A 15,230-nucleotide genomic window follows, 5' to 3' on the forward strand; every position below is an offset into this window, starting at 1 on the left:
GGAAAAGGGAATGTCATTCCAATGGTTTGATTATCTTTGGAATTTAATAAACACTAATTTCTAAATAAAAATTATTGATAGAGTAATTTTGTAGTAATTTTTATTGAAACAAATTACTACAATTTTTTACTTCTGCTTCCAAAAAGCTACAATTTGTAGTTTCTAATTCCTATTATTAAAAAGTTACTTCTTCTTCTCCTAAAAAATATCACTGGTTCAAATGGCTCGCCACGAGACGGAGCATAGTAAAAGCATTGTATGGGGTAAAAAGGGCACCCGAGGCTGACTTGCAAGATGCGGATGCTCCGGAGGGCCCGTCCCGGTGGCCTCCCCTTGATGCTCGGGTCACATCCGACCTACGGAGGGCCGTCCGTCACATCACCCGTACTATAGGGTTTGAAAAGTTAAAGATTGGCTTATATAAACTTGGCTTAGGATAGAAGGAATTAGGCATCTTTTTCACTCCCACCATTATTTTCTCTACGGGCAATATCGGGTCACATCCATAGACCGATCGAGTGCCGCAAGTGGTTTGGTTTGATGAAAAAAAAGTGCACGTTGGGGCTACAGTAACGTCACATCACCCGTACTATAGGGTTTGAAAAGTTAAAGATTGGCTTATATAAACTTGGCTTAGGATAGAAGGAATTAGGCATCTTTTTCATCTTCTCATACTCTTGTAAACATTATTTTTTCTCTCTGAACGGGCAATATACCCGAGATTATTACTTTCTTATTTTTAGCTTCTTAGATCGGTTTTCATTGTCTTTATTACTTATTAAGCATTACCCACGATCAAATACTACTCCGGATCGGGCTCACAAAAGAGTTCTCGGGGTTGGATACATCCCACTTGTCTGCAAACCCTATAAAATCAATCTCTAAATGGTTTTTCTAATTGAATATGTTTTCACTATTCCGGAAAAAAACCGAAAAACCCGAGAAACAAACGTATCGCAATTGGTTTGGTTTGGCGAAAGTATCGCGGGCGTATTACTTTCTTATTTTTAGCTTAGGCATTGAGCTTATTAAGCATTACCCACGATCAAATTTTTGTTTCGGGGTTGGATACTTAAACCTATAAAATCAAAAATCTCTCCGAAAGTATTAGAATTAAAATTGCTAAATAATTCCTTACTTTAGTACCATAAAACAGAATAATCAACTTGTTATTAAATTGTATAAAAGTTTAAAACTTAGAATCAAAAGATTTTCTGTTCTTAACCCTAATTTTATTCTTTTTCTTTGTCTTCTACCGGGCCCGGGTAAAAAAAAAAAAAAAAAAAACGATTATCAATTTACAAGTTAGAAAGCAAAAATGCATCATCCTTCAAAATTTGCTTTGGTTTGACGAATTCGAATGTAGGTTCCTTCTTTGATTTTATTTATTTTCCGGCTATTTTGCTCTTTGTACGTTTGTAAATTTCTAAATGTAATTAATTTTGTAATGAAATAGTTCCGATAGTTTTAATTATCTTTTAGTCAATTATTGATTCTAATTAGCGTTTTAAGATAAAGCAATTTATATACATATTCACTTATTTATTTATAAAATATTATTTAATTTTACCTTATTTGATTTTTTATTTTATTAATTTAAAATATATTAAAAATTAAAGGTTCATGAGGCTTACACCTAGTGCCACGAGGCTTAAGCCTTGCCCCCTATCATGTAAAACACCTCATCTCGTGCTCCTGCTGATTTTGAAAGCACTGAAAAGCACTTTACAATTTTATTCTAACATTTGGTAGTAGCTCCGTTACGTGGTTAGTGGCACTGTCAGGACAATGGCATAAGTGAACCCAACTATTAACGAGTGGCAGAGGCGGATCTAGGATTTAAAGGTGCCGGGTGCCATAATTTTCTTCAATGTACATCTTATTAGGAACGTGTCGGGTCGGATCCATCTCTTTTTAGTTTATTCGGGTCAACTTGATAGGCCTTTTTTTGTTTGCAAATATGAAAATTACATCTCAAGAATCAAGAAACGAATATAATTTACATCTTAAACGAGGAATCACACCCATTAACAACAAGGTAAAATCAACATTTTCATCAAGGGACTTGCATCTTTTATGTATATTAGAAAATGAACTTGCACAAGTAAAATAACATCTTCAATAAGGGAATTACACCAATTAAAATAAGAAAAATAATAGAAAAACTCATAATTACACCCCATAAGTAAATGTAGAATTAGATAAACTACAAGTTCTCAAAAATAAATCATAAATTTCATGTTTTATCTAAGCAATGCTTACGAAATTTCTATCACAATTTAAGTAGTAAAGTGATTTAAATTGAATTTAATAATTATAGAATAGCACAATTTTTTATAATACACTCCCTCCGTCCATTTTTATTTGTCCACTATATTAAAAATATATGTCCGCTTTTACTTGTAACTTGTATAGTTTGAAAAACCAAGACATAATTTACCATTTTATACCTATTTTGCTTTATTATTAAGTACTCCAATTCATTTCTCATTTTATTTATTGCTTATTAAGAGTGTCCCAAGTCAAATATAGACAAGTAAACATGGACGGAGGGAGTAATAAACAAAAGAAATTATAAAAATAAATTGAATTTTGATCTCAATCCAAAATTCCCATTGAGACCCAAGTTTTTCGATTTAAGTACTCACAGATTTGAAATTTAAAAAAAATGTTTAATTTAAGGGATTTTGAAGTTTCTATTTGTGTGTTCTTGCTAGAGATCACAGATAAAATAATAGAATAGAGGAAAAACAATATAAATAATAAAAAGATAAATAGAAAATTGGGAGAGCCGAAAAGGAAATTACTGGTACAAAGGAATTAAAAAGCACAAAGAAAAACGGGAGTGGGAAATATTCTAGATAGATTCAAACTTGTGTCTACTAGCCACGGCACCTTTGTCTAATATGCGACTGGGGGTGGCAGGATCAAATATTTAACCTAGTTTAAACAAATTGCAACATAGCTATATAAAAAAAATTATCAATCTAGGGGGTGTCATGGCACGCCCACCCTAAAGGGTGGATCCGCCCCAGACGAGTAGCATGGGTGGGCTTTTTTTGATAGTTCGATGGCATATTTGAGTCTTTTCCCTAAATATAATGTCACCCCTAAAACCCTCCAAAAAAAAGTAGAATTCTTCTGTATCTCAGATTCTCAGCTAATATTATCATGCACACATAAATGGAGCAAAAAAAATTAGGACAACTTTCGATATCTTTTTCACTATTCAACCCAGATCGCATTTCCACTGGAATGGAAATGCCTTAATACTCGCAAGAAGTCAAAAACAAAGTGGAACTACTAAATATATCCTCTAAGCTGCAAGCCATAATTCAAGAAAAGCAAACCAAACTCATTATTTAAGTCATATGAATACAAGCTCCACCTTTTGGGTTTGACAAAACAACAAAATAAAAATTACTTCAGAGTACACACAATCCTTTTTGTCGCACAGCTACATGCATAAAAAAACAACCGGACATCGGAAGGAAAAGTAATGTAAAAAGCTTACCCTATCTAGTTACATCAATCCAGTACCATTTTGAATTTTGGTGGATGGATAGGATCTCTCCATCCTAAATATCAAAAGTTTTGGGCTCGAACCCAGGAATAAAAAAGATCAGCTGCGAGCGCTTCCTCCTTATTGGCCTTCAAGAGTGCGAATTTGAATTAATTAGGCCTAGAAGCAAATGGCAGACGCCGAGCGAAAAAACAATAAAAGTAACTACATACCTAAAAACTTACCTCACTCTAGTTACATCAAACCAATGAATTTAAGGCATATGTACACACATACTTAGTCAAACTTTTGACTGATGTAAACACTCCATGCGAGCAAGCATTTAACCCAACTATTCCCACAAAAATGGCTCATCGAGCCGGTATACAGTAGTGTCAGCTCCAACCAGCTGCTGCCAAGCGGACATTGTGCACCAATAATGGTCATTTTGATCCACCACATCAAAGGAAAGATCAGGCAAGTCAAAAAATGTGTCATCATCCTCTCTTGACAGAGAATTTTGTGATTCTTGAGCGTCTTCTAAGAATAACTTGGTTGACGAATGATAACTTTTGAATTCAACCCGATTTGGCTCGACTCGAACTACTTCTTCTTCTTCTTCCCCTCCATCGTCTTCAAGAAATGTGATGGAAGCAGCCTTTGCGGCTGCTGCTTGTATATCCTTAGGAGAAGAAGAAGCCGGACGCGGGAATTGATGAGCCAGATGAGGGAAATTAAGGTAAGCCGAGTGGCCTTTGATGGCTAAAGCCGCAACGTCATGAGCTCGAGCCGCCATTTGAGCCGTAGAGTAAGTACCTAACCATATTCTTGATTTCTTTTTTGGCTCTCGAATTTCGGACACCCATTTTCCCCAACTCCTCTTACGTACTCCTCTATAGGTTGGGTGCTTGTCATCGCCCTCATCCCTCTTCTTTTCCTTTTTCTCTTCATTATTATCATTTCGGCTTTCTTGAATTTTTCGCGAGCTTTCTTTGGATTCGTACTCTTTTGGGATTCGTGCATTGCTCGAGGAAAAAGAAGAAGAAGAAGATGATGATGTTGCAGCCCTCGAAAGAGAATTCGAGCCATTAGAAGAAGAGTTGGAGAAGAAATCATGACAATGATCATGATCGGAGAGAGTTTCAAGGTTGATTTTTTGTTCTTGATTTTTCATGACTTTTTCGCTAAAGTGGTTAACTTATTGTCTTTCTTGTGAAGTTTGTTGTAGCGAGTAAAGACTGTGGAAAGGAAAATCTATTAGAACAGCAATTTTGATATGTTTGTTTGGCTTTGTGGTCCTCCTATAAATTGTTGTGTTCATTTAAATAAAGGAAAAGGATAGAGGAGGAAAGAAAATAAAATGAAAGGGACCTTTCGAAGCAAGGGTGTCTACAGGTCAGCTATTTTGCTACCCACCCATGTGGCAATTGACACATATTTCTTTTTTCCTTTTTCTCATTTTTAAAATTTTCTATTGGTCTTGTTTACTTTGATAGGAAAAAAGAGGAAAATGTGCCAATAAGCAACATTAATATCTTCAGTTTTGATGCCTATATAAGATGAATTTTGGCCATATATCGGGTAGAGATATTGTCATAATCAAGAACCGTGTATTTCACAAGATTAAGTTTGGCATAAGACTCTAGTAGGGTTATGAATAATTCAGTCCATTCATTATCCATTTACTTTTGTGTCGACCATACAATGAGGACGATTTTTTTTAAAGAAACTAAAAACTGTTTTAAGCATTTTAAAAATCAATTGAGCTGGATTACACCTCGCACACGAATCGAACATAATTTCTTTGCAGCATGAAACTGATTCACGAGTAGTTTGCTTCATGCCCAAGAGGAAATATGACAAATGTGGCATCGTTACATATGAATACAAGTTGCTACTAATGACCTTGGGAATCACCTGTGCAACAGATCTTGAGAAAAATCAACTCAGCGGCTGATTATTTTTTTATAGATGGTTGTAACAATGATATTTTGATACTAATACTACTACCTTGTTCTATTTTGATTCCCCGCTTTCCCTTTCGATCTAGGTGCTGAGGAGAAGCGTCACATTTTGTACTGCCTAATTATATATATAAAAAAAATATGTCTTTATTAAGCCAAAAAGAAAATTGAGCTGAATTTTTCACTAATCAATAACTTTTTACTAAATATTGTTAAGTCTTTTTTCTTTTCTTCAAGAACTTGTGGAGCTAATTTGTTTTAGTTAGCAATGAATCCTTAAAATTAGATGGAGTGATATTTACTGTTAATTAAACTACTATCCTGAACCTTATAATTAAGTGCAAAAAGTTGATTATCATAATGTCATTCTCCTTGTCTTCCCCACCCTTTGACGAAAATAAAATAAAATGGTGTTGTTGAAATGTCTTCTTCGAGCTCTCCTAATTCCTGAAATTCTGCAGTGGCAACACAACTTGCCCTAATTCAAGTAATAAAACCCTTAAATAAAAGAAATTCCCAAGCTTTGTTACTATCACATTGACCAGACGGGATTGTGCTGTCAAAAGTCAAAACAAAAATAATTTAGATATCTAGACCCGTTATTACAAAAGAATGAAATGATAATGAAGATGTTACTTAGAGAATTAATATAGTGCAATGGATAAATGCCACCGATTTGCTATATTTTAGAAGGATGTCCACCAAAGTGAATATAAGTTATACATAGCAACTATAAGATCGACAATGTTATATGGTAAATGTTAGGCCGCCAACATATTCATAAGAGTTGAGAGATGCGGAGATAAGAAGGATCCATATGCGGTTATACAAGACCAGAAAAAATTAAAAGTTATCACATTCGTCAGAAGGTGCAAGTAACACACATTAAGGATAAAATGAGAGAATGTCACTTGAGATGGTTTGATCATATTCTATATCAATCTACATATGTACCAGTTCATATATAGGTGTGAAATTATAGTGAGTGAAGTTGTTAAAATGGAAAAATAGGACACAATGAAAGAAAAAGATTCATTATGTGCTATCTACTAGTCGAAAGATTAAAAAATTTATTCTCGTCAATACATTTATTTTTAATCTGTAGCTTTTCTAGGAGTTTTTGACCTTATCATAGATTTATATATATTTCGTAAAGATATAGAAAAATTTTACTAATTATTTATATATATTTAACTTTTTCAATTTTATCTTTATATTATCATAATGACATAAGTTGAGCTTAAATAAAAGTAAAAAAACATGGCCAAGAAACTTCATGTAGCCGATCCTCACTTGTTTGTAGTTGAAACATAGTTAATGTTGTAAAATTTATTTGGTATGTTAGAAATTATATTTTTCATGAAAAATATTTTTGAAAAGTATTTTTGCATAGGGCAAAATTCGTAGACACCAAGTGGATGTATCAAAAGATGACACGTGGCGATGGGGACAGGTCAGATTCGAGTCAACAAGCGAGGGGTTCCGGGAAATCATACGACTTTCCGAAGAAGTACTTTGGTAACTGCTACTGGAGACGTAAAACTACAAAGGATCTGGAAGAGCGTGCTAACTCACTAGTCAAACGTCATTCAATGCACCATTACAGAAGACCCCCAAGATTCTTTCAGCCTTTATTAGCCTTTATTAGCCTTTATTACCTTTTATTACCTTTATTGCAACATTAATATTGGTTATTAAGTGGGCACAATTCATGGAACTTGTACCCCATAGCTCAAATATAAATAGAGTTTCTCATTTCATTATAAAGGGCATTTGAAACATTATACAACAATACAAAGTATTCATATTATTCTTCTTTCTTGCTTAATTCGTTGAGGTTATAGTGATTCACCGCCCGGAGACTCTAGCTCAAAGCTTGTCCAAGGCCCAAGCTACATAACTAGCTATACTTTACTTTCACTTGTCTTGTTAGTTATTACTTACTATTTCATAATTTTGGTTATATTGATCCACGTTTCCTTGATCACGGACACAAATTTAACTGTACCGATTTTCCGTGTAAACAGTTTGGCGTCCATCGTGGGGCCAGGGCAATTGTGGTATCATTGTGACCCACTTTCTTATACTAATTCAATTAACTCTTTTCTGTTAGAACATATACTTCAGATATGACAAACACTACTGATGACCTACTTATCTTACTCCCGGAAATAATGATGGAGCAACTGCCCCAGAAAGCGGTCTAAATCAACGAGTTGCGGAGGAAATAACACCTACTGACGAAACCTCCCAAGAAGCAATGCAGATTGTGAGGGAGTAGCATCGGTCAATGATGGAGGAGATGAAATTCATGAGGCAAACTATCTCAACACTTTTTGGTAATCCAAACGCCGGAGTCAGAAGGCCCGGGGAAACTCCTCCGAGACCAACTGTCAGAAACAATACACCCAGTGGAGACCGAATTGAGGGTCGAATCGTCGAGAGTGAAGAAGACACACCAGGAGCGAGTCTGTCCCAGATGATCCTTTTGGAGCACAAGACTTGCAATTTATGAAAGATATCACTGATAAGATAAACAAAAGCGCTAAGGAAGCGGAAAAGTATGCGAAGAAGCTTCAAACCAGAAGCTGCCCCGAAGTTGATCCTGAAGAAATTTGAGATACCGGACATCCCCATGTATGACGGGACGACAGATCCGCAGGAGCATATAACAGCCTACACCATGGTTGTGAAGGGAAATGACCTGAAACAAAATGAGATCGAATCGGTCTTGGTTAAGAAATTCGGCGAGATATTAGCTAAAGGGGCTTTAACTTGGTATTCTCTTTTGCCTGAACACTCTATTGATTTATTTGCTATGCTCGGAGATATGTTTATTAAAGCACATGTTAGAGCCCGGAAGGTGCGAACGTGAAAGGCAGACATCTTTCGTATAACGCAAGGGGAGACTGAGTTACTCCGTGACTTTGTCACCCTGTTTCAGAAGGAAAGGATGTTACTGCCCCTGGTTCCGGATAAATGAGCAACTGAGGCTTTCATTATGGGTCTCAACCTGCTAAGTTCGAATGCTTCACGAAAACTCAAGGAAATTTTGCTAGAGTTTCAGGCAACAACGTGGGAAGATGTCCACAATCGGTATACGTCGAAGCTTCGCGTAGAAGGTGATCAGGTAAATATATCGACATCTTCTAAGGCTCAGAATCAAGGTCAACTGAACTTTGATCGGAGGCATTCCAGACACCGGTTTGAACCATACCCATTGGGACCATGGACTCTCAGGAGGCAGGAGCGTTTCCGAAGCGAGTCGCTAGAAAATGACTTCGATGAAGAACAGTAATGTCTACGAACACTGGGGACTGTCTCAGTAAGTACCGAAAGCATCTGAAGCAGGCTCCAGGACAGTTAAAAAAAAGTCATTGTGCCTAAAGGAGTCATGTCTGTTAAAGATACCAGAGATAGCCCGAATTGGCTTTGGAATAAAGACTGGGAACTGCCAAATCAGCCCCGAAAAAAATAGAAGGAATCAGAATCGGGAACCGGCTAGACTCAATAGATGTCAGCCCGACTACAATTCTCTTGCAATGCATTTTTATTCATTTCCTGTAAACTGCCTTATCGCAAAGTTGTAAACACTTGTATACGTTCAAGTAATGGAATGGAGCAAAACTTGCACCTTCTACACATTCTCGTATACGTCCGAATGAAACGAAATCATTCTTAAATTTGCTCAGGCTTAAAAGCAAATAAGGATTACAAATTAGAACAATTGTACCCAAATGAACAGGAGACGTCCTCTTCATAAGCACTGAAACATAAGGGCCCTCTCTTATATTGTTGTCCAGTTAAACGGCTAAAAGGTCGGATGCTTAGGACTTTTCTAGAACCAGAAGAATTAAATTCCTGGTCGTTAACATCCCTGGCCTTTAAGGCTGCGAGGTTATAAAAGTTTCGGGTATAACTATAAACCCTATAGTCAAAAACTCTAAGACTAAACAGTTTCGGGTATAACTACAAATCCTAGAAACGAAATTCTAAATTTAAAAATTCTCGGGGAAATTAAAAACCCAACAATGAAGATTCAAAGTTTAAGAGTTTTGGGTAAAACTAAAAGCCTAAGAGTCAAGACTCAAAGATTAAAAGTTCCAGGTGAACACTAAAAATCCGAGATCAAGCTTTTTGTGGTGGTGGTACTTTTTCAGCATCAACCGGCCGTTGTCGGTAGAAAAGCCAGTGGCGCAGTTATCACTTGAATCCCTAAGTTCAGCACTCTTTTTTCCTTCACCTGACTTTTGTCCTAAATGGGTTTTTCCGGCAAGGTTTTTAATGAGGCAGACACGAGGGTGATTACATTACTTTCCGGCAAGAAAGAGAAAATCTTCCACTTTGCGGTCACATCTCAGCGAGTAACCAAAAAGTTGGGGGGACTATCTGTATAGGGCAAAATCCATAGACACCAAATGGACATATCAAAAGATGACACGTGGCGATGGTGACAGGTCAGATTCGAATCAAGAACGAGGGGTTCCGGGAAAGCATACGACATTCCGAAGAAGTACTTTGATAACCATTACCGGAGACAAAAACTACAAAGGGTACAGAGGAGCGTGCCAACTCATCGGTCAAATGTTATTTGATGCACAACTGTTACAGAAGGCCCCCAAGATTCTTCCAGCCTTTTGGCGAGGCTTTATTACCCTTTATTACCTTTATTGCAGCATTAATATTGGTTATTAAGGGGGAATGATTCATGGAACTTGTACCCCATAGCTTAAGTATAAATAGAGCTTCTTATTTCGTTGTAAAGGGCATCTGAAACATTATACAACAATACAAAGTATTCATATTATTCTTAATTCGTTGAGGTTATAGTGATTCACTGCCCGAAGACTCTAGCTCAAAGCTTCTCCAAGGCCCAGGCTATACAAATAGCTATACTTTACTTTTACTTGTCTTGTTAATTATTATGCTATTTCCTAATTTTAGTTATATTGATCCACATATCCTTGATCACGTACACAAATTCAACTGTACCAATTTTCTGTGTAAACAATTTTCTTTTAAGGAGCTTTTGTCATAAGTTTGAGAAACACTTCAAACACGTACAAAACTATAGAAAAAGCAAAAAATCATAGTAAGTTGACCAATAAAAGATATTTACAATAAAACATAGAAAGATAAAGTGCTAGTTAATTAGTATTAGTCTGGAACAAATCTCTTGCATGTTGCTATCATTCTTTTTTTTTTTTTTTTTCAAAGAAACAATTTCATGTTGCTATCATTCATTTTTCTTTAAAATGTGAGCTTTTGTAATAAAGGGAAATGACAAGAAGCTGCACGTAATACACATGACGTGACCTTTACATTGACGGTGTGTTTCTTCATTTGTAAAATCAATTCGAGATTTTCTAATAAATATTTTAAGTTCTAAGAAATTAAATTAATGCTATTACTACACTTGACTTTGGTACACGTGCGACACATGCTAATGGGTCCAATCTATTTTAAAAAGTGGGTCATTATCCTTAGATTTGCTTCCCTAATTCATTCCTACTTGGAATAAAAAGTTCTTAATTTCCATAAATTTACTTCATACAAATGGTCGCTCAAGTTTATTTTAATGTGTCATAGTCACTAAATCATTTTTTCAACATTAGAATAACTTCATTTTCTCAAATATCAGAGAAAATCACTAAATTATCTTTTGTGATAAAAAATTATTTAATTTTGCCTAAATATCATATAAAATATTTCTTTTATTTTCTCCTAATGACTTCAAGCGATATTTAGGCAAAGCTGAGTGATTTTTTTTACTTTTTTTTTTGGTAAATAAAGGCATTTTATTACCAAGGCAAATATTTACAGTCAAAGCAAAGGTACAGAATGGATCATCCAACACTCTCTGACCCCTATCCTCTACTTTCACTGGATCAGAACTCAACATACTATTTCTCACCCTTATACAACACTCTTAAGGATAAAAGTTCAGCATCTCTAAGGCTCTAGCTAGGTACTGAAAGCTGCATCCCTGAACATGAATCTCCTGCACCAGTTGTTTACTAATTTCATCCACTTTCCTCTTGTTCCCCTGAAACACCTTCTGATTTCTTTCCTGCCACAACAAATAAACACAACTATCTAAAGTCATCCGGTATAGTTGAGCCTTGATTGAATGACCTGCTGCAAATGTTACTGCCCAGTCTAGTTCCTCTGCCTATTGCATTGGGGATCTCTGAATGCCTAACCATGTGAGTAATTTGTTCCATACCTTACTGGAGAAGCAGCAACTAAAGAATAAGTGATTGATATTTTCAGCAACAGTTTCACACAGCGGGCATATAGTATCTTTAGTCCCCATTTTGCTAATCTATCTCTCGTAGCTACAAGAGTAAGATTGAAAATCCACTTAGGACATCCATGGTTATTGCAAAGTATCTTTTTCCAACAAACTTTCTGAAACGAACCTCTCAGCTGTTGGTACATAAGTTTAATAGAGAATGAGGGCATGTTCATCACATCTGTAAGTGTATATCCAGCTTTCTCAAAAGTCTTCTTAGCCTTGAGAATCATTCTTACCATCCATAAAGCTTGGTTGACAGTAATCTCCCATACATTTCCCTTCACCAGCTTGCTCAAAAGTCTTCTTAGCCTTGAGAATCATTCTTACCATCCATAAAGCTTGGTTGACAGTAATCTCCCATACATTTCCCTTCTTTATATAATAGCTATGAATCCATTGAATCCATATTTTATCCTTCTTTTTACGGAGGCTCCACAAGTGTTTACATATTGCAGCTCTATTCCACAGCCCCATATCTATCACATTGAAACCTTCAGCAGTCCTGGGTTGACATACTTTATCCCAAGATATGAGAGCTTTCTTTGTAATTTCATTGACTCCTATCCAAAGAAAACTCTAGCACACTGCTTCTACTAATTTTATAATCTTCTTAGGCATGAGGAAGATTTGAGACCAGAATGTTTGCATTGCATACAACACACTTTTGATTAGTTGCAATCTCCATATGAGATTATCCTAGTTGTCCATGTGGTGATCTTGCTCACCATTTTTACTATTAGAGGCTTACTCTGAGCCACAGACATCTCTTTAGTACTCAAAGGCACACCTAAGTACCTAACTGGTAACATCCCTTCTGGAAACTCAAGCAACTCCAAAATTTCTAGTTTTACATCTTGGGTGACACCTCCAAAGAACACAGTACTCTTTCCAGTATTCACATTCAAGCCAGATGCTTGAAAAATTGTTGAAAGCACTGACAAAGTAATTGTACAGACATGGTGTTACCCCTGCAAAATAGCAACAAATCATCGGCAAAACCCAGTTGGACAATTCCTAGCTTCTCACATCTGGGATGGTAGTTAAAGTTAGGCTTTTGCTTCAAAGTCTTAAGGCACCTAGTTAGATAGTCCATAGCTAGTACAAACAAGTATGGGGATAAAGGATTCCCTTGCCTTAAGCCTTTCTTTGCTGCAAAAAGCTTAGTTGGGACACCATTGACTAGGATAGAATACGACACTGTCCTAATGCATCATATAATCCACTTCATAAATATCTCAGGGAAAGCCAGTCCTCTCAAAACTTGTTCCAGAAAAAACCAATTAAGAAAATCGTATACTTTTTGCATATCTAGTTTCATCATACACCTTAGTGACACCCCTTTCCTGCTATAACTCTTCACCAGTTCATGACTGATAATTATATTATCTGAAATATTTCTTCCAGGAACAAAAGCAGATTGACAAGGATCCACTAAATCATCCATAACCACCTGAAGCCTTTTAGTAAGTATATTAGATATCATCTTGTACAAAGTTGTATAACAAGATATGGGTCTATATTCTCCAACATTCCCTAGATGTTTAACTTTAGGTATTAGAGTGACTTGAGTACAGTTAATTGGACCAAACATCTTATTAGTCCTAAAGAATTCCAGAAGCACTAGTTACCTCTGATTCAACTATGGGCCAAGCCTTTAAAAAAAAATAGGCATTCAGACCATCGCAACCTGGGGCCTTAAAGCTATCAATGTCATTCAAGGCTTGGAATACTTCCTCACTGTTCATTAGCTTGATCAATTCCCTTTGTTGAGCAATAGATGGATTAACTGCTGGTTTACCGCCTCCACTATGACCTAGGAGTCCCTTGTAGAACCTAACTACTTCAGCAGTAATTGCTTCTGGATGTTGAAGTTGAGTACCATAATCATCAGTTAGTGAAGTAATGTGGTTTTGTGAGTATCTATGCTTCATACTAGCAAAGAAGTAAGCAGTATTTGAGTCCCCTATTTGTAACCATTTGACTCTTGACTTCTGCCTGTAAATGATTTCTGCTATCTTCCCCCACTTATCTAGTTGGTTCTTCAGATCTTTCTCTTCAACAATAAGATCATCATTGAGCAAGTGGTGTCCCATATCCTCCTGTACAACCTGTAATTTTCCCCTGATCTCCATCAGCTTCTCTGTACTACCTTGAAAGTGTTCAGAGTACAAAGATTTCAATCCTAGCTTAACCTTCTTCAGTTTGGTCCACACCCTTTGCATAAATGCTAAATGAGTAGGTGTTGCCCAATTTGCATCAACTAGAGGTAAGAACTTTTCATGCTCAACTAAGCAATTAAGAAATCTAAATGGTCTAGCAGCATGATCTTGTCTACCTTGCAGGTCTATCTTCAGTAGAGAGTGATCTGAAAATTTAGGCTCCATTACAATTACTTGGACAATAGGCATTAGAATCATCCAGCAGCATATGCAATGGCCTTATCTATTCTACTCTATGTGTGATTATTCGTCCAAGAAAATTCTCTCCCACAAGCTTTGATCTCAGTCATCCCTACATCCACAAGAAATTCTTTAAAGTCTTTGGTTTCGCTATCTTGCACCGGAGAACCAATCACCCTGTCTTCCGAGTTTAAAACTGCATTAAAATCCCCCATTGCAATCCATGGACCTTGTACAGTGACTTCAATAGCTCTGAGATGTCCCCATAGCTCCATCCTTTCCTGAATTGTGTGCAATCCATAGATAGCAGAGAAACTGAAGCAGAAGTTCGAAAGCATGCACTCTATACCATATAATACTTTAGATCCCATATCCAATACACTAAAATCCAACACTTCGGGATCCCATATTACCTATATCCTACATTTTGTGGTAGCACTAAGATTGGAAAGCCAACTCCATTTAGGGACTATTTTTGGTAGTATTTGTGATTCTTTATGAGGCTTAACTCTATGTTCAAGAATAGCCAAAAAATTCATTTTTGCTTCCCTTATAGCCACCTCTAGCTCCTTCATGCTATGAGCTTTATTTGCACCCCTCACATTCGATGTGGTAATATTCATTTGGATATATGAGGCTCGTTGGGCAAATCCTTCACCCCACTGGTACTACATTGTCCTTCTCCCACATTCATATGTCCAATTACCAGCCTACTAGCTATAGCTAAAGGTTGAAACCCATGCTTCATATTGATGTTCACCTCCTTCCCTACTGGAAAGTTAGTGCTCTTTACTGCAGACTTGTTCTTCACTGCTTGCTAACCATCATCTTGTGAGTCTGGACTTGTTGGATTAGGGTGCACCCCTGTAACCCACTCTAGGTTGCTCATGTTCCAGTGGTTTGGAATTATTTCTTTCGGCTCTCACTGCTTCCTGCCTCTACCAGGTCTTCTTGGGTTGTCTAACATTGCTCTTTCTTTCTATTGATTCACGAGAATACCATCCTTCACCCCTTTATTAGGTTGATCTACTTTGTGGCCTTTCTTAGGTAGTTGTGTTTCTTGTTTC

The 15,230-nt window shown here is 36.6% G+C and overlaps 2 protein-coding genes across 2 annotated transcripts; both read right to left on the bottom strand.

Annotated features, from left to right (window-relative positions):
- Positions 1-3,807: 3,807 nt before the first annotated feature.
- Positions 3,808-4,815, bottom strand: LOC132068642 (ethylene-responsive transcription factor ERF038-like). Its single transcript, XM_059462295.1, has one exon. It carries the CDS (start codon positions 4,674-4,676, stop codon positions 3,855-3,857), a length of 822 nt encoding a protein of 273 aa, XP_059318278.1. The 5' UTR covers positions 4,677-4,815; the 3' UTR covers positions 3,808-3,854.
- An 8,550-nt stretch (positions 4,816-13,365) lies between these two features.
- Positions 13,366-14,148, bottom strand: LOC132066426 (uncharacterized). Its single transcript, XM_059459740.1, has one exon. The coding sequence runs from the start codon at positions 14,146-14,148 to the stop codon at positions 13,366-13,368; it is 783 nt and encodes a 260-aa protein (XP_059315723.1).
- Between the last annotated feature and the right edge of the window lie 1,082 nt (positions 14,149-15,230).

This window comes from Lycium ferocissimum, chromosome 8, assembly GCF_029784015.1.
Source record: "Lycium ferocissimum isolate CSIRO_LF1 chromosome 8, AGI_CSIRO_Lferr_CH_V1, whole genome shotgun sequence".
Lineage (NCBI taxonomy): Eukaryota > Viridiplantae > Streptophyta > Magnoliopsida > Solanales > Solanaceae > Lycium > Lycium ferocissimum.